The following is a 24,718-nucleotide window of genomic DNA, read 5'->3' as shown; positions in this document are numbered from 1 at the left end:
TAACACAGCCGTTCTGTAATCTAAGATAAGCAAGGTCTATGAATTGTAGTGACAGACAGATCTGAGCGTGGTATCAATCTACTCTTGTGTTTCACAAATCGATCTATTGGTGATTTGCTATTTGAAAATCTTTAAAAAAAATCTTTTGAAATTGTGAATAATGTTTTGTGATGGATGACCAATCTTAGGTAATATCATTTACAAAATGCACCTCTATTTTGTTCAAGTGTTTTGCTTGGTACGCCACTAATATTATATACAGAAAAGCTGGTGGAATGCATTTAACTATTTACATAATCCCGTCTATGGCACAAGTTGTAATGTTGATGGTAATACATACCAGGGTAATAATGTAAAGTAGTCTCTGAAAACAGAGCTTTAAATAGAAAACAGTTTCTTACTTCTTGGTGTAAAATTGTTATTTTACTTTTATTAATCTTACAACAAAGTAAAGAAATACAACTAGTGGAAACTAGAGCTAAATGAGCTATAGAAGTGTTACTCTGAAGGTATTACATAGATTAAGTAAGTATTCAATTTACCTCTGTCTAATACAGAAGCTCTGTTCATCTAATTCATTGATTTTCTGTCTGTGTCGCAACCTGACCTGATTTTGCTTTTTGCTCCCTGTGATGTGGGTTAAGGCACCCATCAGGGATTAAGTATGTGTGCCAGCAGGTACGTGCACCTTGTATCTGACTTAAATATGCCATTATTAAGCCATCTAGAAAAAAAAATACATCACATTTTTTACTACTGCATTTTGTACATTGCCAATTATACCTATTATTTCTATTTTTGAAATCAAGCCAAAGTAATAGCAGTGTAAACTCTCAAGTCTTTAGTGACATACAATAAATTTAAAAAAGCTACTTTTCATCATTTCAAATCCCAGCTACTTGACCCTATTCTCTCTATGTTCCTGCGTGCTTGTTTTTTGATGTTTCAACCAAATTGAACACCCTACAGGCAACTGCATCTTCTGAAAACACTTCACAACAATGTGTTTGATTATCAAAGGGATGCCAATAAAATTACTTTTACTCCCACATTAACAGTTTTTGACAACCTGCTACCTTATGTTTCATCTTGCGAGCTCCACCTAATGCGTGCATGGGGAAAGTCAAAGATTACTTGCTAAAAAAGATCGGAGTTTGGCTTCAAAGTGAATTTACTTATGCAGTTATGTGGGTTTTTCTGCTTTTTACTCTATCTGAACAAAAGTTAAATTTATGGTTAAAATTAAAAAAGAAGAAAATAAATAAGAGTCAAAGCTAATATAACAAAAAAGGGGGCATACTTCAAGCTCAAATGTGTTGCATTATGCTCAAATACGCCATCCTCAGATCTCTACACAACTGTCAGAGTAATCTGGTGTGAGCATACTCACACTGCATTTTATTTCTTCAAATCTGCTCTAAGCACACTAAAAAAAGAAAAAAAATGTAAACATATAATATTGACAAGGCCTAACACGTTTGCAAGTTAGACACTGTACCTTATATGCTGATGAAGGAAAAATGCCATAAATTGTGCCAGCATTTCTTGTTTATTCACTGGCTGCAATTTATATTATTCATTCAATAATTATCCCCCATTCCTTCATATGTTCATTTGTTGCTCTAGTAATTTGGAGATATCTCTCAGACCCATGTTGTTAGGCCTTTCCTTTGAAGTTGGGATGCTGATAAGTCTCTCAGTGGGCCGCCCTCTCTTTAGCCCTGATTAGCATGATTTTCATTACCATGCTGTACATCAACAGCATCTTTCAAGAAAAAGAAATACTTTTGGAGTATTTCTTATACACACACACACACACATATATAACATACTGATACTGCTATAGTACTTATTTTGTTTTACTGCCCTTATATTATCATAAAATATCAAATGCTTGAAGAAATATTAATACGTAATGTATATTATTCACTTTTCTTCTCTTTTCTGTCTGTTTTAATATGCACTACACAGAGACTTTTGGCCAAACCAAAGGTGTTTCTCTAGCTCAATCTGTCTATGTGATGCACATTAAAATTCACTTCAAACAAGCCTTGGGATAAGGTTGTTCAAGTCACACAGCACTTTCTAATCTTATCCCTTTTTTCCTTGATACCATCATTGCCTTCCTCTCTGTTCAAATAGTATCCAGTTTCACTGAGACACCAGATCTGATTCCATCTCACAATTTCTTCCCCATTTAGGCAAAAAAAAAGGGAGTGAATCTGAGGCTAAACAAGTCAATAAATGATCAGTAAGAAGAATTGGGATGGGATGTTAAAACTAGTTCTCTTGGTTGTACTCTGATCTGGCCTCAGCACCAAAGAAAATTCTTTGGGCTAAAGCCCTTCCTGCTTGGCTGGCAGAGCTTTAGCATTAAAGCCCTTTATTTTGTTTCTTACCCCTTTTTCTCAGCAGTGACATTAGTTGTAGAGTGGCTGTTAAACAGAGTGGAACAAGTAAACACAACTGCACTGGTGAAAATTCATGAAATTGAGAGTTTTAGAGGTATTTGACTGTGTAAGGCAAAGTCAAGCCAAATAAAGTCAAAAGAAAAAAGTAGATTCATTTCTGCCTCATGGCTAAAGCTGATTTCCATGTGACTTATTCTATAGTTTAATAGAGATATGGTGATGGTACAATTATAGAACTATGTACTAACATTCACCTGGGATTTTTGGAAAAATGAATTATAAATGTAAAAACAATTGACTTGACTTCAGTTCAGTTCAGTTTTATTTATATAAGTTCAAATCTCAATAAAAGTCACCACAAAGCACTTTATATTTTAAGGAAAAATCTCTACAATAATACAGAGATCAGAGGACAATGACTTAATCTCAGTAATAAACAGAAAGTCCCTGTCTACTTTTCTTTCAGTTTAAAAATAACATTTACAGAGTGCAGTTTTCCACCATAACTATAAGGCTGGCTGCCTTAACACTGAGGTAGCAACTGTACTGTACCAGTTACTACCCTCAGAGTCTATGTTCATTACTTGTTGATCGATGACGCAGTCATGGTACTTACCGCCTTTAAACAAAAATCCTTTATCACAGGAATTGAAAACAAACCAAACACATATCTTATTATTACAGCAACCACAATACCAAATTGCACTTTGAGCAATCGCTGCCAAATTCCATGCTGTGATTTTGTTGTGTGTTTGTTGTGCTCAAATAATAAATACATTTTGGACTATAATACAGGATCAGTGAACCACTGAATATGCCAGGGATAATGAACAAAATATGAAATCTTAAAGGAAAACAGAGTGAAGCTTAGTTTATACTTTGCATTGAATCTATCTAGAGCCTACAATGCAGCCTACACGTTACTACAAGTGTATCTAAATGCTACTTGGCAGTGGGGTTTCTATGTCATTAATTTTTAGTTTCCTCTATTTTTTTCTCACTCTACTTCCTGTGTTCACTTTGATGTAGTTGGTGACTCCAACAAAAACTTTCTTGACCTATTCTGATTTCCAGTTTTTTCTTAAGTGTGACCTTCCGATATTGATTTTTTTGCAGATTCTGGTGCCCTGTCTACAAACAATAACTAATAGAGTATGGAAATAAAATGCAAAGTTTTATTTCCATAATAAAATAAATTACAAAATTATTGAATAACATGCTCCACTAAATAAGTTACTACTACACCCACCTTTACCTAAAATAATTTACCTTACCAAACAAAAACTGGTGTAACACAACAAAACAAATGTCAGGTACTAACATCCACTATAACTGATCAGCGAATAACAGGTCATGCTGAAATAACTCGAATCCCTGGCATGCAATCTCTAAGCACAAAAATCCTATTTGAGTTGGACATGATGAACTAACCTAATGTGGAATAAATGTAACTCAGAAAAGTCGAATCAGAAAATGGCAGTTGCTGGAAATTTGCACAAAAAACAAACAAAAAGAGCACACAGAAAAAACATCAAAACAGTGGAAGCGAAAGGGACAGTTACACTGAATTAAATTGGAGGCTACAGTGATGTAACATGTAATTCCACTATTACTGCATTGGCTTGAATAAATAATAACAGCTGGCACACATAAAGCAAACATGTTCAAAACGCTTTATCTTTAAAAAATAGAAAACAGTGGAGAACGGTTATCTTTCATTTTTATGTTTCCCTTGTCAAAGCTTGAGGAGAATTCAATTTACCTCAACCTGACCTCATGTTTTTATACTGTATTCATCACTTTATGACCACCAGAAAATAAGTTTGTTGTTTAAGAGTCCTTCACGATCTGCAGAGTATTTTTATATTGCATGTTCTCTTGAAAGATTCTCCAATTAATTATTTTCCAGACTGCATGGGGCACAGTAGGAGCAAGGGCAGCAAATGTGAATAAAATGGTTCAATTTAGAGGGGACTCATTCTGCCAAGTGTGTCTGATCCACAAGTGCTCAGTGACAGAGTTCTTCACATTGATGGCAAAAGCTTTGGGTGTTCAGCTAAATCCAAATAATGCTGACTCTTAACAGTAAAGACAAGTGTTACTTTGATGCAAGTATCTCGTTTGCTTAGATATTCCAAGTTGGTACTTTTGTCTGTAAGAAGGATATCAGGATGTGAGGAAATGAAGATAGACAGACAGGGTAATAAAGGAAAAGCATTGCAGGAATGAAACTATAGCATGTTTTTATATATTTTATATTTTAGCTTTGGATTTGCCTGCTTTTCCCTATAATTGGCAGTGTGCCAATTAAGAGGCAAGGAAAGACACATATCCAATTAATCTTACCTGGTGTATTCACAGGAGACAGGACAACGCCTTCTCTTCTCTTCTCTTCTCTTCTCTTCTCTTCTCTTCTCTTCTCTTCTCTTCTCTTCTCTTCTGTCCACACATAAAATGGATAAAACAAATATTACAGGTGCAATTAAATGTGCGCCTAATTACGGGAACGCTCCTCTCCTTCTCATCTGAGATTCAGGATTGTAGCCTAATACTCTGTAGTGGTACTGAAGCAGGCTAATGATTAAGACTATGCTCTGGATTAGCCCACAAGGATTAGAGAAACGTGACGCCTCACAAAATTGTGAGCACTGATTGTCAATTCTTAGTTTAGATTTTTTTTAAAATCTTTTTTATATATAATTTAATTCAATACTGTTGATTTATATTTACATTATCATATATTCCATATTCATTGCATGTAAAGTGAAATGTTTTAAATCAATTTTGTTTAAACTTTGGTTATTATTTATTCAGTATCTCCAGTATCTCAAATTATTATATTTCCCAAGAACAGTCAAAAAGAAGTCAAAAAACAAATTGTGAAAATTATGTACTCTGATGTACATACTCAGTACTTGATTGGGGCAACTTTCCACAAAATTTCAGTGCAGAAAGGTATTGCTAAATACCAGTCATGAGGTTGCAAACTGCTGTCATTCACTGTCACAGCGATTTCTCTTTTTTCCTCCTCAGACACAATGCTTTTTTCTTTTTCTTTTTTTTTTCATTTGAAAACAGAGGAATTGTACTTACATATCATGCACTTTCCTTCCACTAATGGCTTTGCAAGAATCATGTAAAAAAACCAATCCAGAAACATACTTTGCCGATATGATCAGCAGTTGTCAGCAGGAACTATCATGTGTCCGCCATTACCTGCTAAAACCGGAAGATATGTTATTTTCATGTTAAAGTTTGTTTTTTTTGCGAGAATGCCTCATGACAGTGACGTAAGCGAGTGCGACGTTTGTGACAACAGCTGTGTGCAGATCAACAATGGATCATATATCGAGTGTGGGAGAGAGTATGAGCGTGCAGCGTTTAAAGTGTGAAAGTATACTGACCTGACTTTAAGTTTGATTCCATAAAAAGTGACAAAAACATTAGTGTCTGTTGTGAGTGGGAAGAAAACTTCTTTTTAAAAGAAAAAAACCCCTAAACTTCCAAGCAAGCACCGGGAGTACGCTACCACGTAATGGGAAACTCACAGAGAAACTCGCGGATTCTTCCACTGACCGCTGTGGCACACCTGCACCAGGGTAAACCTCCGCCTACGCCAGTCCTGCTTTACAGGTGAAAATAGAGCAACAGGGCCGCTAGTCTTTGATGTTATTTATTTTCTGCTGTGTTTTACTTGCATCTATTTGAAAGAGTGGGTGTAAGCACACAAAAAAAAAGTATATATATGTGCTGGAATGTGCACAAAATAAGTTTAAATGTTATACAAATTTCTTCCAGTCAGAGAATGTTGCATGTAATTAAATTTTTGCTTGATGCATAAAGTTAAAAGATTAAAACTAATAAAACAAGTTTTAAAAAGAGACTTTTCCATTTGATTACATTTTGTATGATGGATTATGTAGAAAAAGTATAATTGGGCTGAAAGATCTATCGCTTTATCACCTATTCAGGTTGTAAATCGTGTTTTTAAAAAGTAACTAAGTAACTAAGTAATTAATTACTTTTGAAAATAAGTAATCAGTAAAGTAACGGGATTACTTTTTTGGGGAAGTAATCTGTAATTAGTTACTGATTACTTTTTTCAAGTAACTTGACCAACACTACCTGTCAGTACTCTTGCTGCAGCATTTTGGATTAGCTGAAGGCTTTTCAGCAAGTTTTTTGGACATCCTGATAATAATGAATTACAGTAGTCCAGCCTGGAAGTAATAAATGCATGAACTAGTTTTTCAGCGTCACTCTGAGACAGGACATTTCTAACTTCAGAGATGTTGCACAAATGGAAGAAAGCAGTCTTACATATTTGTTTAATATGTGCGTTGAAGGACATATCCTGGTCAAAAATGACTCCAAGGTTCCTCACAGTGTTATTGGAGGCTAAAGGAATGCCATCCAGATCAAGAATCTGGTTAGATACCATATTTCTAAGATTTTCAGGGCCGAGTACAATAACCTCAGTTTTATCTGAATTAAGAAGCAGAAAGTTAGCGGCCATCCAGGTCTTTATGTCTTTAAGACATTCCTGCAGTTTAACTAATTGGTTTGTGTTATCTGGCTTCATGGATAGATAGAGCTGGGTGTCATCTGCATAGCAGTGAAAATGTATACTTATTTATGTATGTCTTCTAATGATACTGCCTAGGAGAAGCATTATACATGCTTCCCCTAGGCAGTAAATATCATTTCTGTCATACCTTTTTACTCTACAAAACATCTGATAACATATATTATATTAGCTCTGCTGCTAGCTGTCATGTGTGTTTTGACTTTAAACTTGATAAAACAGAGGGGGCAACAACCAGCAGGAGGTAACATGGCAACCAAAAATCATCACAGACTGCAAAGACCCTCATTTTGTTACCCTCATCAGTGACCATCATCAGCAATCTTCCAAATGATTGTGGCACTTGTACTAAACTAGACCATGAGATAAACAGTATTTATACAGTTTGATTATTCATTTACTCAAAATCCAAATGGAATATTTTAAGCCCCAACCAAGTATTGACTTTAAGAATTAACATAGCATCAGAAGTTGGAAATTTCTGTATTGTAAATTCTTTGTTGATTGAAGACATTTTCAAATAATTTGAGTTTTTAGATCCTGCACTATAAAAGCAGAATTCAGAGCGTTATATAGTTTATTCAAAACCCTTCCATCCCCATAATGCACACTGACACAATCTAGAATTGCTACAACCAGTATTTTCATATACAAAAAAAATATTTTTAATACGAAAGGAAGCATTTTTACCATTGAAGCCAAAGCCAAAGCTGTGCCATCTTCTAACTTAACTGATTTGGTTTTATGGGCCACAACATTAGTGTTTTGGTTTTGTTTCACTACTCTGCTCAGCAGGCAGTTGAGGATAAACCTCTTTACTGCTAACTTCCAAGCTTCAAATTGAAAACAGACAAAGCAACTTGTTGGTGAACACAGTGGAGCAATTAACAGTTAGTGAGCCACAAATTGTCCCTCAGGATCTGGTAGTCACCAAAAAAATGGCAAGAGGAAAAGTGATTATTGGACTGGCATTCATCGGTTGGATCAGGTATTCATTAAGCAATAATTAATTAATTGCCCACTCTACCTTTTTCAGCTACATATGTCAGTGCTGTGTTTACAGCTTGTTGTTAAGAGACAAAACATTTAGAGAGCAGGCCCCATCAAAAAAATAATTAATTCAAGTCAAAAATCCAAATTAACCTTTGCCCAGTAGTTTGCTGTTCACATAAAATGAAATAAAATAATCATGAAATATACTTGGTTACCAGTAATATACCATGGAAGCCCACGCAAGTAAATGATGTGTGTGGGAAACACTGTATATGTTTACAAAAATGTGTTCAGAAATAATAAATATCAACAAGCTTTTATTACTTCAATGATACATGTCTGAACTGTACAAACAAAAACAGTTTGACTCAAAAGCACAGGTCATACCAGCGCAGAAACCGATTTGATCCATATTCATGTAAATGATTGTGCATATGTGCATAATTTGTATCTTTTAATGTTTACTTTATGCATTCACTGATGTTATATAATTAAAAAGCATAATTTGACTGTATAGCAGACAGACACAGAAAAGTCATAGTAACAGAAAGTTGGAACAATGATCCGGTCTTATTTCAAAGTAGTCCATCACAAAAATTTGTAGACATTTCTGTTTGGTTGTTCAATGTGTGGCCCTTTGCTTACTGTAACAAGGTTGGTCTGACCCTCTGATGAAAAGGGCTAGACCAATACCAGCACACTGTCAACGCCAGATGTGTGGGGGGACGTGGGAGCGACTGCTTTTAGCAAACAAACAACCTTGGCGATCAGCTGAGACAGGTTCAAACCCACACTCACCCTTATTTACGTTCTAAAAAAAAAACCAGGACAATTTTCGCACGAGGTCAGTCATGGCATACCTTTCCAGTTCAGTGTGAAATACTGTGTACTTGCATTCAGCAGGTGTGTCAGTCAGAGAGAGGCTGATGCTAGTGAAACGTCAGTTCCTCCTCTGTGTATTCATGTAGCTTCTCCTCCAGACTCTATGTTGTTTAGTTGCTAAACATCACATAACGGTGAAAACAAGCAGTAGAGTCTATATTTTATTTTATCTTCATGTTAGCTTGCAATGCATACATCTTGACTTTTGTCATACTAGAAACCACTGCCAGTATTTCCATTTGCCTAATTACTGGACCTCAGTCTTAAAGGTGACTGCTTCATAGTGCTCCCCCTTGCTTCTCAATGCTAAAGAGAGTAATCTGTAATCTTTTGTTTAATCGCTTGAACAAGCAGGAGGGGTTGGAGAGAGAAGAAAAGGGGAACTAAAAACAAAAACACAAAGCTAGAAAATGCATGAGCTGCAAGTGTAGGAGCACCTTCGTGTGTGTGTGTGTGTGTGTGTGTGTGTGTGTGTGTGTGTGTGTGTGTGTGTGTGTGTGTGTGTGTGTGTGTGTGTGTGTGTGTTTGTGACAGTGTGCGGAGAAACAGAAGGGACTGTTGAGTGTTACGCTGTGCTGAGAATAGCTCTTAGAGAAGCACTATAAAGCCCAGCATTACCACCCTCCACAAAAGACCTGCCTAAGCATTAAACACCATTATTATTTGAAACAATTTGTCCACGAGTGGCAGCCTATCTCCACGTGTATACCTGTGTCATTTTTGCCTTTCTCTGTGATTTTTATTTTTTTATTGATTCAATCCCACAAAGTACAGTTAGCTCTTGTTAAGCCTCTCCGACACAGCAGGGGCTCATCATTTAAAAGTAGAATGGGAGGGAGAGCCTTCAGTTTTCAGGCCCCTCTTCTGTGGAACCAGCTTCCAGTTTGGATTTGGGAGACAGACACTATCTCTACTTTTAAGATAAGGCTTAAAACTTTCCTTTCTGCTAAAGCATATAGTTAGGGCTGGACCAGGTGACTCTGAATCCTCCCTTAGTTATGCTGCAATAGACGTAGGCTGCCGGGGATTCCCATGATGCATTGAGTTTTTCCTTTCCAGTCACCTTTCTCACTCACTGTGTGTTAATAGACCTCTCTGCATTGAATCATACCTGTTATTAATCTCTGTCTCTCTTCCACAGCATGTCTTTATCCTGTCTTCCTTCTCTCACCACAACCGGTCGCAGCAGATGGCCCCGCCCCTCCCTGAGCCTGGTTCTGCCGGAGGTTTCTTCCTGTTAAAAGGGAGTTTTTCCTTCCCACTGTCGCCAAAGTGCTTGCTCATAGGGGGTCATATGATTGTTGGGTTTTTCTCTGTATCTATTTTTGTACGATCTACTGTGCAGTATAAAGCGCCTTGAGGGGACTGTTGTTGTGATTTGGCACTATATAAATAAATAAAATTGAATTAAAATCATGGCAATGGGTAGATACACGCAAGCATTATCATGATGTATTGTTTTGTAAGGTGGCAGTATTACAATTTGGATTTTTTAATCTATATGTTGTTTCAGCTTTTGACTTGACATGTGTTGAAAAAGAAAGGACTAATTGATATTAATTAAAATTCAGCATGAATCCAGTGCTGCATACTAACATGAGGTTTTATGGATACAGCAAATATGCCATGGAGAAACACTCAGTATACAGAATACAACCAGAAGTTAGAGAAGGGATTCAAGGTCTTCATTGAGTTGTAGAATATTATGACTGTTCGCACGAAGAATTATAGGCCTAAGTGGCTGGTTTACGCTAAAACCACAGTGCTATGAGGTTGTATGCCAACTCTCTACTGATTTGTGTGTTGCTTTCATGTAGTTATGTGGTCTATCATCAACAGGACATCTGCTGTCAGGGAGTCAGCAGCAGTTGCAGTAATCAGTGTGCTTCTCCTTCCACCTATCTCTGGGCAACCTCGATAAGGAGAAGGAAAAATGCGGTGTCATATTTATTCATGACTACTTTTTCAATTTTCCGTTCTCCTCTCCTCCACCGAGGCTCTGCATGTACGCCCTATTCTATAGCTATCTTTAAGTGACAGATTAAAATTGAATGGCTTTCTTGTTATTCTATCTATAAAACAACAAAATCACGGCCATTAATATTTCTACTTTGGCCGGTAGGAGCCGAGGGAGAACATTTTTTTCACCTGTGTAATAAAGTAGATGAGGATCTCTTCGGTGGACAGGTAATCATTTTCTCATCATAGCAGGAGAAGATGGAGAGAGAAAAGAGAAATGGGAAATTGAGAAATGCCCAAAAGTGGTGAGAATACTAACAGAAAATAGAAAGAGAACAAAAGTGAGTAAGAATTGTAAACAAAACCAGTAAAAGAGAGAAAGAGAGAGAAAAGGAACAGAATAAGTTACGACTTTAAAGTAAACACAATATCTTAAAGGTGACAGCTCCTACAATCTTATAATAAGTGGTCAAAAAGGTCTAAGATCCATAAAAATCTCAAACCAGTTTAAATCCGATCCATCTCCTAGTCTCATTCAGGAGTGTTGCAATGCTTCAAGTGGGGGCCGCTGAATTGTGACCGCTCACATTTGATGCTCACTGGATCTCACACTGTGCCAAAGCTTCAACCATTCTACTTCAATTTTATTTGGGGTAAGCACGCACCACATGTCAAAGGTTTCAGTTTGACCCAGAGGGACAGAGTTACAGTATACAACCCCATAAAAAAGCCCATCAATAACAATAAAAAAAACCCACAAGCATACGCCCTGTTGGGCATATGACCTGGTGCCTTTTTCTTTTGGAAACTGTAGACACTTTCACTGCTGGCACTGACCCAGCTGTCATCACCAATGATGATCCTTTACCTGAAGAACGTCAGGTTATTTTTACAGAGAAGGTGTTGTTTTGCTCTCTGCACCAGTGTAACGTCTTTGGTTAACTGCAGATGCTAAGTTGATCAGAACAGGGTTTCCATTGAGCAAATTAATGATAACAGCAAGGCTAAACATGGTGTAAAGATTTTTAAAAATTGTCCTTGAAAAGGAGACCGGCTAAGTTTATATTTTCACTTCACCTTCCGCATAGTGATGTTTGGTGCTACACGTACTTCAGAGGCTATTATTACAGTTTTTCTCAAATGCTAAAACACATTTCACAAACGTTTCCACCATGTTCCCCAATGTCTAAACACAACACCCTTTTCTAAAGCTACATAAACACAACCACACCTGCCCACTGCAAAAACTCAAACTTTCACACCAAAAGAGCAGCTCGAAGCTTTCAAAAAATGTAAACACTATACACATCATTACACACTACAGCAAAACAATTGAAAACACAATGCTCATTTTGTGAGAAGGTTCTTTGTTGCATAACTGCCAATGCATATTTTTAGAAACCATACAGTAACGGATCGTCGTAGATCTCTGCAGACGATTAGGCATTTAGATTTGTGAGTTTCATATGAAGAGTATAAATCTATAGAAAATCCTGCATCTACGTACACTACTGTAACACAACTCAATGCAAAAACAGAATCTATTGCACACAACAGTACTCCTGAAAACATGATCAGGGTGTGAAGTTTTTTTTATTTACGTCATTCACACCACAATCACTGTGTGGCATCATGTCGCTGAGCTGCATCGGGCCACATCACCTCATCCACATCGCAGGCTATATTGTCTCTTGCCAGGCACCGCAGGAAAAACGCCCTGGAATGGCAAATCCATCCTTGGAAGGCCTCCGCTGGGATGTCAACACAGGCCAGCTCCATTGCCCTTAGGAGGTTCTCTCTTGTGTATCGTTGTCTGTCATAAACCTTCCATCTCCATGATGAGAAGAACTCCTCTATAGGGTTCAGGAAAGGGGAGTAGGGTGGCAGACAGACGTTTAAAAAGTGGTCACTGTTGGTGGTGAACCACTCTGATTTGGTTTGTTCTGTGGAAGCGGACATTGTCCCAAATGATCACATAAATGTGGTGTGCGTGTCCAGGATGGTGTTGTTGGCGGTCCAGGAGGATGTCTTATAGCTCCTCTAGGAAGGTGAGGAGACGTTGGGTGTTGTAAGACCCAAGGACAGCATGCCGGTGGACAAGCCCGTCTGAACCCATGGCCGCACAAAGGGTAATATTACCCCCCCGTTGGCCAGGGACCTCAGTGATGGCTCTTTGGCCAATGATGTTACGGCCTCTTTACCTTCGTTTCTGCAGGTTGAAGCCAGCCTCATCCAGGAAGAGGTACTCATGATGTCTGGCCATCGCTTCCAACTGTAATATCCTCTGTGAAAATTTGAAAGTGCACAGGTGTTCAGAACAACAGTCAATCAGGTAGCACAGTATTGTCCAGAAGTAATGTAGGCCACTGAGCAACACAGTATGTCCACTAACTGTACTGTGAACATGGATGTATACTTACACATACTTATAACGTAGGTCTTCGTGTCGCGCAGAGTTGCGCTCAAAGGGAACCCTATAGACCTGTTTCATCCGTGTCTTTTTGCGCCGGAGAACTCGGTCTATTGTGGCCAAGCTGACATCGTCAATGCTCTCAAAGTTGACATTATCGGCTATGACTTTGTCTCTGATCTCCCGGAGTCTGATGAGGTTGTTCCCACGAACCATATCCACAATGAGCGTTTCTTGTGCCACTGTAAATATGGCAACCCTCCCACTTCTATGTGGCATTCTTTCAACTCTACAGAAAGAAACATGTGTTGTCAATTGACATATGTTACAATACAGTCACAACTGATTTGAAACCAAAAGACTACTTTCACAGGTTTGTAAAACTGTATTGTGACAAAGAAAGCAATCGAGTACAATACTTGTTGTGTTGTCTGAATGCCCTGATCATGGTGGCCACGGTGAACCTACTCAGGTTTGGACGGACTCTTAGTCCTGCTTCAGCCATTGTCATGCCATGGACAATGACATTGTCAATGACTGTTGCTCGCATCTCGTCCATAATGATAGTGCGAGGTTGTCTTGCTCTCCCTCCTGGACCTTCTCCTCTCCCATGTTGGCCTCCTCCTCCTCTTCCTCGTTGGCCTGCTCCTCTTCCTCCTCTCATTTGAACTCCTCTTCCTTGTTGGCCTGCTCTTCTTCTTCCAGGGCCAGCTCTTCTCCCTCCTCTGCATCAAATTCCTCTTCCCCTGACTCTGCCTTCATCCATTGTGTTTGTTTGGAATCTTCAGCATACTGTGCACTCTGAACTTGCTTTTATACATGTGGTCACAGCATTAGCAACAGGTGTCTTCAATTTTGAGTCGTTGTGTGTAATGAATGACGCCAGGTGTGTTCATTGTGTTCAAATATTGCTGACTGTGGCAAGCATGTTGCATCACATGAGCTTTCATTTGAGAATATGAGCAGAGTTCTTTTGCAACTTGTGTTTTAGCAAGGAAAGATGTGTTTATATTTATGACAACAGAGGATTGTGTTCTGTGAATTGTGTCTTCATGTGACATGTGTTTATGATATTGGTAAATGATGGCTAGATTTAGTAAATGTGTTTAGACAACTGGTCATTTGGTTTAGAGGATTGGCTTTTGTGTTTTAGCATTTGAGAAAAACTGTAATATGGGAAATCTGTAACAAAATGCCACATATTTGCATTCTCTTAGCCAAAAGCCATATAAAGCAGTAACCTTTTTTAGCTGCATAAGCAAAATAATTATTCTTTAAGCAAAGTTATGCCAGTAATAGAGTGGAACATGTTGGTATTTTTATTTATTTTTTAATTGACTATACAAGGAAATACCAGCCAATCGGCCATCTGAAATGCTTACTTAATGGTTCGGTCATCAATGATAACATACTTAAATTTGACTTTGGTCTATTTATTATATCCTGGACATTTGCAAAGATAATGTAGTGTGTTTAAGAGGGGTTTGAATAATGTGATGCAAAACTGCTGTGCAGTGTTGCCTACTAAAGTGCTGCACTCAGAATGATTAGTACAGCACACTGAAACACAACTACTTATTTCCCAGTGTGATTATACAGAGTAAACAACTTCATCTGCATCTCTAGTACAAATTCGTTTATTTAAGGTACAATCTGCATAATTTATGATAATATAAAAGAAGGCATTATTTCGAAAAGCATGAAAAATGTGACTGAAAGTTAAATTAATTAACAGCCTATGTGTGTCAATGCGCACGTGTTTGTTTCATTTTTTTCCATTTGTATGTGCGTTATTGACAAGCTCTGCACAGCATATTGCACACACACATGAACATGCATGGACTCATCCTCATCATGACTGTCCAAACATGTCACTGGCTGATTAAGCAGAGTGATGGATGTGTGTGTATGCTTCAGATGTCTACCACGCAAAAACAGGACAATGTCGATGTCAAAGCATCTAGCTGCTTTTTTTTTTTAGTTTGTTTCATATTGGCTTGAAATTTCTTCATCAATTTCTCTGTCTATCTTTGATTTTAGCTATTGCAGACATTGACAAACAGATCAACTTGACATCTCGGCTTTGGCATTTTTTCTTTTTCAGTTTTTCTTGCATCATCCTTTCTTGTTTTGCAAATGATCTTTTCCTGAAAAGGGTTAAACAGCATGATTACAGACATGTTTTGTCAACTCCTTTAGCAGATAATAATAACTTGCAATGCCACCTCTGACCACCTACTGTCTCTCTTTCCCCCTTGGTTCCCCAGTAAAGTATATTTACATATATGTTTTAACATTCTCTGTGTTCTGAAGGCAGGACTGTGATGCAGATTTCTGCCTCGCCACTAGAGGGCGCGGCCGTTTTGTGAGTAATGTTTGACTGGGATGGAAAATGGTGTTCATGAAGGCAGTGTGAATCACAAGTTATGCTCGGGAGCAGTTTATGTGGGTTCAATGAGAGTGTGCGTCCATAAGACTGGTGAGTTACAGGATATTTCTTGTGTAAGAAGGATAGCCTGTATGTTTCTTGCTCTGGACGTCCTCTGTTTGTACATTTTCTATAAGCTAAGTTATCGCTAAGCTAAGCGGGCTAAGCTAAGCTAAGTTCGCCTAGGCCAAACTGAGTTCAGTTTGAGTTGGGGATTTGTTATGTGTATTTGCCTTCTTTAGTTGGCATCATAAGTGAGTGGGGCACAAGAGTTAAGTGATAGGAAGATGTTTATTTTCTTTGTTGTCAAATATGGTTCAGACTATAAGTAAAAGCCGCCAGCTTAGTATTAGGGCCTATAAGACAAGTATGTGGCTGTAATATGTTATATGGTGATTATTGTTGTCTATAATTTGATTGTAATTTGTGTTCTATTTTCCATTCTGTTTGTAGAACCACACACACACACATACCCACACCCACGCTAAATCTGCCATTAAAGAGCTGAACGATCATCCCCTGTCCTCGTTAATTTCTGGAGGGTCATAGTGGCACTTGACCTGTGCACACCCTGCGATCACCACCGTAGAACTGAACCTCATATCAGAAATCATCATAACAAAATTGGTCCTTCGAGCCGGATAGGTGATTACAGAGTGAAGATGGATTATGACCCCCAGAGAGCAGGTGCACGTCCACGGAGGGCTGTGAGACCACCAGGATGGATGACTCAGTATGAAGGCTACACACTGCCACCCAACTGCTACATTGGAGCAACAGCAGGCTAGAGAGGGATACGCCAAGATGACGCCCCTCACCCAGACTCCTGGTTCTATTGGAGCTGCAGGACAGACTCCAGTGTCATCCAGCATCCCTCAGGAGTTCATGAACATTGTGCAGCAACTGCAGAAGGACAACAGGCAACTTCAGATGATGGTAGGAGACATGAGGAGGCAGATGGATCGTAATGTCAGCACGTTGGAATCCACCCGCTTACGTTCTGCCCAGCAACCAGGGGGCTACATTTCAGCTGATAACACTTGGGTCTCCACACCTCTAACTACACAGCCTTTTCCCCTGAGACCAGAGCAGCACAATATATCCTACACACAGGATGCAGCTGAAGAATGGCCAGTACCACCACCTCCAGTTTTTCTCCCAAGAGATCATCCTGATCTACCAGAGGTACAGTCTGTTCCACCTCCACCGCTACCAGCCATTGCACAAGAGCTTAGCCAACGCTTACAAGAGCTACAGTTACAGCAACCCTCAGCCACTGAAGCTCCTGAGTTTCAGCCTCGTGCGCCACAGTCCACCCCCTTATCTCAATCACTAGCTGGACCTAGTTTCGACGCGAACATGCTCCCCCCAGAACAAGTGCTGGCTCCCACTACAGCCATAGGTGTAAAGGAGAAGACCTACAGAGGACCATCGCCCTCCATCCCAGAGTTCACGCAGGGTGATCCCAGGCAGTTTGCTAGATTAAGGCTTGCCCTAGACAATATTCTCCCCTTTGATGCAACGGAGAGGTTCAAATATCAGGTCTTATGTGACCACCTTAAATTTGAGGAAGCTCTTTTAATTGCTGACTCCTACAGTAACTCACCTCACCCCTACTCTGACACGATGGCCTCGCTCATTAAACATTACGGTCATCCGCACCAGCTGTCACTGCAGAGGATAGCAGAGCTTATGGATGAGCCCAGCATCCGCCCAGGTGACACAACTGGATTCAGAAGGTTTGCACTGAGAGTCCGTGCTCTGGTCGGCATGTTAGAGCAACTTGGGGAAGATGGACACATAGAGCTGCAATGCGGGTCTCATGTTGCTAGACTGACACGAAAGCTACCCCAAGACCTACGTGCTGCTTTCCGCCGCTACCTTTACCCACAGAAAGATGGAATACCATCATTGAGAGACTTTGCAGAGTGGCTGGAGTATGAGCTGGTCATTCAAGAGGGCGGAGATCACACAGAGAAGGTAGAGGAGAGCTCGAGAGACAGGAGCAGCATGAAAAGAGATAAACGAGCCACCAAAAGGACTACCACCGTGCTGCATGGTGCAACACACAACACTGCCCCCCAAAGGTCCTCAGCCACAACCCCTTCCACTTCTGAGGTCCAAGACAAGCACACAGCTTATTGTCCATATTGTAATAACACTCTGCACTTCCTAGATTAATGTGTCAACTTCAAGATGCTGACTAAGGAGCAGAAATCAACTTGGATTAAGTCCAACAATCGCTGCTGGCGTTGTGGGCGGCACCACCAGGCCGCTCAGTGTCGACTTAAAGTGCAGTGTAAGACATGCAGGGGAAAACACCTAGAGGCCCTGCATGAAGTGAATCTCAGACCTGCTGCACCCAATCCACCAATGGAACACGTCGCTGAGCTGGGGAGTAAACATCTACTGAGGTACTTTATCTAGACCGGCGTGCTGGCTGTAGCCAAGTACTTCTGAAGATAACCAAAGTGCTGCTGCAGAACGGTGAGCACACCCTGGAGACATTCGCCATATTGGATGATGGATCTGAGAGGACGATCCTTCTCCCTGAGGCCACTCAAAGACTGCAGTTACAGGGCACGGCAGAGAGTCTTACTCTACGTACGGTGAGACAAGGATTGAGAACCTTGCATGGCGCATCAGTGACAGTCAAAGTCTCCCCTGCCAGCCAACCATCCAGAACATTCACCATTGAGAGAGCCTTCACAGCAGATGACCTAGGCTTGGCTGAACATTCCTACCCTGTGAAGGCACTTCAACAGAAATATAGACACTTGAGAAGGCTTCCCTTGCAGCCCTTCACAAATACCCAGCCACTCCTTCTGATCGGCTCTGACTGTCCTCACCTAGTAACGCCCATCAAACCTGTGCGCCTAGGCTTACCTGGAGGACCAGCTGCAGTCAAGACTAGACTTGGTTGGGTACTACAGGGACCAATCCCCTCCCTTAAGCACTCTGCTCAACCACAACAGTGCCTCTTCCTCTCAACTGCCTCTCCTCAATCAGAGCTTCATAGTCAAGTAGAGAGGCTTTGGCAACTTGACACTCTCCCATATCGAAGTGAGAAACTAGTGACACGGTCTCGGAGGGAAGAGCAAGCTATGAGGCTTTTGGAGGCAAAGACGACAAGACTGAATGTCGAGAGAGTAAACAGATGTTCAACTCCCCTTCTGCGTGTCAGTGATATGCCTACACTCCGGGTGCCACCTGAAGCAGTACTCCCCAATCTACGTGGCACGGAGAAGCGCCTCAGTCGAGACCCAGAGAAGGCTAAAGCTTATCAAGCGGAGATGGCAAAGTTGATAGCAGCAGGCTATGTCAGAGAAATCAGTGAGGAGGAAATGAGGGCCTCCACAGAATCATGGTTCATCCCCCACCACATGGTGACACACAACGGAAAGAACCGTGTGGTGTTTAATTGCTCATTCACCTATAGGGATCAGAACCTCAACGAGCTGCTTTTACCAGGCCCGAACCTGGGGGCCTCTCTTCTTGGTGTGCTGCTACGCTTCAGAGAACGCTCCATCGCAGTTAGCAGTGATATCAAGGGGATGTTCCACCAGGTGAGACTACTGCCTGAGGACCGGCCACTACTACGTTTCCTCTGGCGCGATCTGCAACGAGACACCCATCCCAAGGTGTATGAATGGCAGGTGCTCCCCTTTGGGACAACATGCTCACCGTGCTGTGCAATTTATGCACTCCAGCGACACGTCCATGACCACAGTGACCAGGGAGATGACGTGCGTGACTCCATTGAGAAGAATTTTTATGTTGACAACTGGTTACAGAGCTTCTCTTCTCCAGATGTGGCCACAGAGGTTGTGGACAAACTACGGTCACTATTATCGGAGGGAGGATTTGAGCTCAGACAGTGGGCCAGCAGCACCCCAGATCTCATCAGCCATCTACCAAAGGAAATAAGATCGGAGAGCAGCGTACAGTGGCTGAATCAAACTGATATGGACCCTCAAGAACCTGCTCTAGGTTTGCGCTGGATGTGCTGCTCTGACACTCTGCACTACAAGTCCATGCAGTTGGAGAGGAATCCTCCTACCATGAGAAACATCTACCGGGTTCTGGCGAGTCAGTATGACCCACTAGGGTTTCTCGTCCCCTTCACAACGAGGGCGAAGGTACTAGTCCAGCAGCTGTGGGACAAAAAGCGTGAGTGGGATGACCCCCTGTTACCAAGTGACCTGCTCTCGGCATGGAACGAATGGGAGGGTGAGCTGCAACATCTGGACGACATTAGTCTACAACGTTGTTATGTAAGCCCAGAGCTGGACAAATCTGTAGGCGTGAGTTGCACATCTTCTGCGATGCATCTCAACAAGCATATGGAAGCGTTGCCTACCTACGGACGGAAGATGCTGCTGGAAAGGTGGAAGTTGCTTTCCTGACTGCCCGCTCTAGGGTGGCCCCTAAACGGCAGATGTCCATGCCACGTCTGGAACTATGTGCAGCCTTGACTGGAGCTCAACTTGCTAGCCTGCTGACCAAAGAGCTCACCCTACCACTATGCAGAGTGGTGTTATGGACAGACTCCACCACTGTCCTAACATGGATCCAGTCAGAGTCCTGTCATTTCAAGGTGTTCGTGGGAACTCGGATAGCTGAAATCCAGGAACTGACAGACAGCCAGTCTTGGCGTTATGTGACAACATATGACAGTCCGGCAGATGATCTAACTAGGGGTAAAAGGCTACAAGACCTCACAGTCCAGTCCCGGTGGGCATGTGGGCCCCCGTTTCTGCAGCTACATCGAGACCAGTGGCCAGAGCACCCAGCCACACCATGTACAGACTTTGCTGAGGAGCAGCGTAAACCAATAACTTGCTTAGCTGTGTCTACTGACTCTATCTCCCTGCCTGATGCACAGCAGTTTACCAGTTTTAGCAAGCTTTTGGAAGAAACAGCCAGGTGCCTTCACGGGGCGGCTGGTGACAATCTCACATCAGAGAACTACAAGGAGGCTGAGCTTATTCTGCTGAGAGCTGCTCAGAAAGACAGTTTCCCTGATGAGATCCAGTGCCTGACCACTGGGAAACCAGTTCTCTCATCCAGCCGTCTGTTTTGCCTAGACCCGGAATTTGATAAGTCGCTTCAACTCATAAGAGTAGGTGGTCGTCTCAGACGATGCCATGATTTGGAAGCTGCTGTGATACATCCAGTAGTATTGGACCCTAAACATCCAGTCACCAGACTACTCATCCGACAGGCTGACAGTGATTTGAAACACCCAGGAGCAGAGAGATTGTTTGCAGAGTTGAGAAGGAAATACTGGATTCTTCGCGGCCGTGAAGCCGTAAGAAGCGAACAGCGCTCCTGCCCTGAGTGCCAAAAATGGAGAGCCCAACCTGCCAACCCAAAGATGGCTGACCTTCCCCTTGCACGCCTACGATTACATCAGCCAGCCTTCTTCTCAACAGGCATCGACTGCTTTGGGCCAATGCAGGTGAAAGTTGGTCGGAGAAATGAAAAACGCTGGGGCCTGCTCTTCAAATGCTTGACGACTCGTGCCATTCATATTGAGGTGTTGTCTAGTATCAACACCGACTCATTTCTAATGGCATTAAGAAGATTTGTCTCTCGTCGTGGGAAACCAGCTGAGATACTGTGTGACCAGGGAACAAATTTCCGAGGTGGGGATCGGGAGCTCCAGGAAACTTTCAAAGCCCTGCATCCCTCTTTACAAGGCAAGTTAGCAGAGCAGCAGATCAAGTTTCGATTTAACCCTCCCAGTTCTCCCCACTTTGGAGGATCCTGGGAGCGAGAGATCAGGTCCATAAAGGCAGCTCTGGGCTCCACATTGGGCTCACAGGTTGTAAAAGAGGAAATACTCCAAACAGTGTTGATCGAGATCGAGGGAATACTCAACTCGAAACCTTTGGGGTACGTGTCATCAGACGTGGCTGACCCAGACCCCATTACCCCAAATTTGTTGCTGATGGGGCGGCTAGACCCTTCCCTACCCCAAGTGATATACCACGACTCAGAGCTCATTGGACGACGATCATGGAGGACCTGTCAGGTGTTATCCGATCGCTTCTGGACACAGTTCATACGCCACTACCTGCCTACACTGCAGACACGGTCAAAGTGGCAGAAAGACACTGCTCCGATCCAGCTGGGCACTGTGGTGATGATAGTGGATCCCCATCTTCCCAGAGCATCATGGCCTGTTGGGAAGATCAACAGGGTATTCCCCGGAGCTGATGGTTTGATCCGATCTGCAGAAGTGGACGTAAAGGACCGTACCTACGTACGCCCAGTGAGCCGCCTTATTCGACTACCTGCAGTACCAGAACAAAATGGACAGTAAATGACATTCTGCAAACTTGCGAGGGCAAGTTTGGGGGCGGCTGTTCTGAAGGCAGGACTGTGATGCAGTTTTCTGCCTCGCCACTAGAGGGCGTGGCCGTTTTGTGAGTAATGTTTGACTGGGATGGAAAATGGTGTTCATGAAGGCAGTGTGAATCACAAGTTATGCTCGGGAGCAGTTTATGTGGGTTCAATGAGAGTGTGCGTCCATAAGACTGGTGAGTTACAGGATATTTCTTGTGTAAGAAGGATAGCCTGTATGTTTCTTGCTCTGGACGTCCTCTGTTTGTACATTTTCTATAAGCTAAGTTATCGCTAAGCTAAACGGGCTAAGCTAAGCTAAGTTCGCCTAGGCCAAACTGAGTTCAGTTTGAGTTGGGGATTTGTTATGTGTATTTGCCTTCTTTAGTTGGCATCATAAGTGAGTGGGGCACAAGAGTTAAGTGATGGGAAGATGTTTATTTTCTTTGTTGTCAAATATGGTTCAGACTATAAGTAAAAGCCGCCAGCTTAGTATTAGGGCCTATAAGACAAGTATGTGGCTGTAATATGTTATATGGTGATTATTGTTGTCTATAATTTGATTGTAATTTGTGTTCTATTTTCCATTCTGTTTGTAGAACCACACACACACACATACCCACACCCACGCTAAATCTGCCATTAAAGAGCTGAACGATCATCCCCTGTCCTCGTTAATTTCTGGAGGGTCATAGTGGCACTTGACCTGTGCACACCCTGCGATCACCACCGTAGAACTGAACCTCATATCAGAAATCATCATAACACTCTGTTAAGAAAGAAAGTACGTAATTCCTGTTGTCTGTTGCATAGTACACAGTGTATGCCAGATGGCCATTTTGTGTCTACATATTTTCAACAAGAGAAAAACAATCAAAATTCTGATATAATACTAGTTATACCAGGGGTGCTATATTGTGTGAATTATCACATTAAAAATGTACAATAGTTTTATTTGACATGGTCAGTAGTTCTTGAAGGAAGTGATTCATTTTAAGCACAACTGTGAGTGTTTCAGCTTAATCCTTTAAGTCATTAGCAGAGATCAGACTTGTACAGGAGAATGCCGTTAATGAAGACTAAGATAAAAGAGCAAATTTGACACTACAGAAATAAAAGAGCAGAAACAACTGGCAAAACAAAGGCTTTTTCTGCGGCATCTCACACTGCTTTGAGTTGTAGAGTGGCTTTATTGGTCTTTTAAAGCTCTTCCTCTCTTCAGGAGTGTAAATTGAACATGCAGCCTTTCCTGGGCCACTGTTTAATTTCCTGTAACATAATAAACAGCCTATTTATTACAGCTGGAAGAGCAGTGCTTCTTCGCAGAGAGCCCTCACTGAATGCTGCTGCAATCTCTAGTTTTCTGCTCATTTCCCTACAGCTAATGGAAAACTACTATTATCAGTATACTCGGAGGATCCTCTTAATACATGTGTATTTAGCTGCCAACCATATTAATCAAACAAAAATAAGTGAAAACAATTTTTTTACTTTGCACATATTTTAAGGATGATTCACATAGTGAACATGAAGGCAGGAAATAGTCCATGGGTTTCTACAGGTGATCTACAGCAAAGCATCTTAGCTTCTTTTTTTTTTAACTACATTTATTGATGAATGTGCAGTGAAGTGTACAATGAAGTGTATTTGGCTTTAATTTCTTTGTGTTTTTGTAATATGACAAAATAAACAGCCTGCTATCAGAAAAAAAGGAAGGAGTGCTTTGCTACCCTTCTATACAAACTCCAGTAAAGGTGGGGCAGATTAGTTTTATACTGTGGAAATTTATGAAAATACAGTAGGAGGAGGGGAAATTTGAATAATGAATGCCAAGGTCACACCAGAGCTGGGTGGCTCTATGTGAAACTGATGCTATGTGATGCTACACACAAAGCAAAGTTTCACTTTCAGGTTAAATATATTACAAGGCAACAGCAGGGCTAAACAAAAAACAATAAATAAAACTTGTCAGTCAACAGATTGCAGAGTACCTTCCATGAACACTAAGAGTAATATATGTACAAGCAAATAATGTTATTACAAAGGAAGTCATTAAGAAATGTCTCGACTTAAAGAGTGTGTGACTCTAAATTACTTGTCAGCCCTGTTACAAAAATAAAACGAAATCTTAATCTATATTTGAATAGGTGTGTTTACAGGTAATAAGGTAAAAATAACCGCACTGACAGTTTGTTAGTCTTCAGAGAGACTTTGTCAAATGAGTGAGACAAACCTATAAGACAAGATAAGATAGTTCAATAGATGCAGTTAATACATATAGCAACCAGCTGGTCTCAAGAAGGAGTGTTATGACTCAACAGACAAATTACCAGGGGGGATTAAGCTCTCATTTTAAGAACCCCATGCCCTTTTCTCTAGCAAAATGGAAATTACCAGCTTTAACATGGCAACCCTGTGAGTGTGAGAATGGCAAAACTGCCAGTTTGCAAGGCCTCAGTTACACAGGCCTAGAGACTGGATGGTAAACTCCCAAGCAAAAAAGTTTCCTCATGATACCTTTGGTCACTAGCAGATTCCCATAGTCAATGACAGTTCGCTTAGAAGACGTTTTCTGCAAGTACTCACTAAATAATCACTGAACAGCAGTAAAAAAGTAGATGACGAAAAATAAAAAGTCCAAATGGCAAATGTTCAAAGGGAAAGTTGTGCTTTACAGCCCTGATAAAAGACAACTTTTACTA

The 24,718-nt window shown here is 41.1% G+C and overlaps 1 protein-coding gene across 1 annotated transcript; it reads left to right on the top strand.

The window, feature by feature from the left end:
- Positions 1-19,973: 19,973 nt before the first annotated feature.
- Positions 19,974-22,777, top strand: LOC147306043 (uncharacterized). Its single transcript, XM_086278625.1, has 2 exons — positions 19,974-22,213; positions 22,616-22,777. Exon 1 carries the CDS (start codon positions 20,107-20,109, stop codon positions 21,994-21,996), a length of 1,890 nt encoding a protein of 629 aa, XP_086134751.1. The 5' UTR covers positions 19,974-20,106; the 3' UTR covers positions 21,997-22,213; positions 22,616-22,777.
- The last annotated feature ends 1,941 nt before the right edge of the window (positions 22,778-24,718 follow it).

The sequence above is a fragment of the Aulonocara sp. 'chitande type north' Nkhata Bay genome, linkage group LG20, assembly GCF_057382095.1.
Source record: "Aulonocara sp. 'chitande type north' Nkhata Bay isolate Kocher_YH1m ecotype deep benthic linkage group LG20, A_spYH_male_GT1.1, whole genome shotgun sequence".
Taxonomy (NCBI): domain Eukaryota; kingdom Metazoa; phylum Chordata; class Actinopteri; order Cichliformes; family Cichlidae; genus Aulonocara; species Aulonocara sp. 'chitande type north' Nkhata Bay.
This window is presented reverse-complemented; position numbering and strand designations above follow the sequence as displayed.

What these genes read in the sequence shown, in the direction of transcription:
- LOC147306043 (XM_086278625.1), top strand. Translation starts at nt 20,107, where the DNA reads ATGTCCATGCCACGTCTGGAACTATGTGCAGCCTTGACTGGAGCTCAA.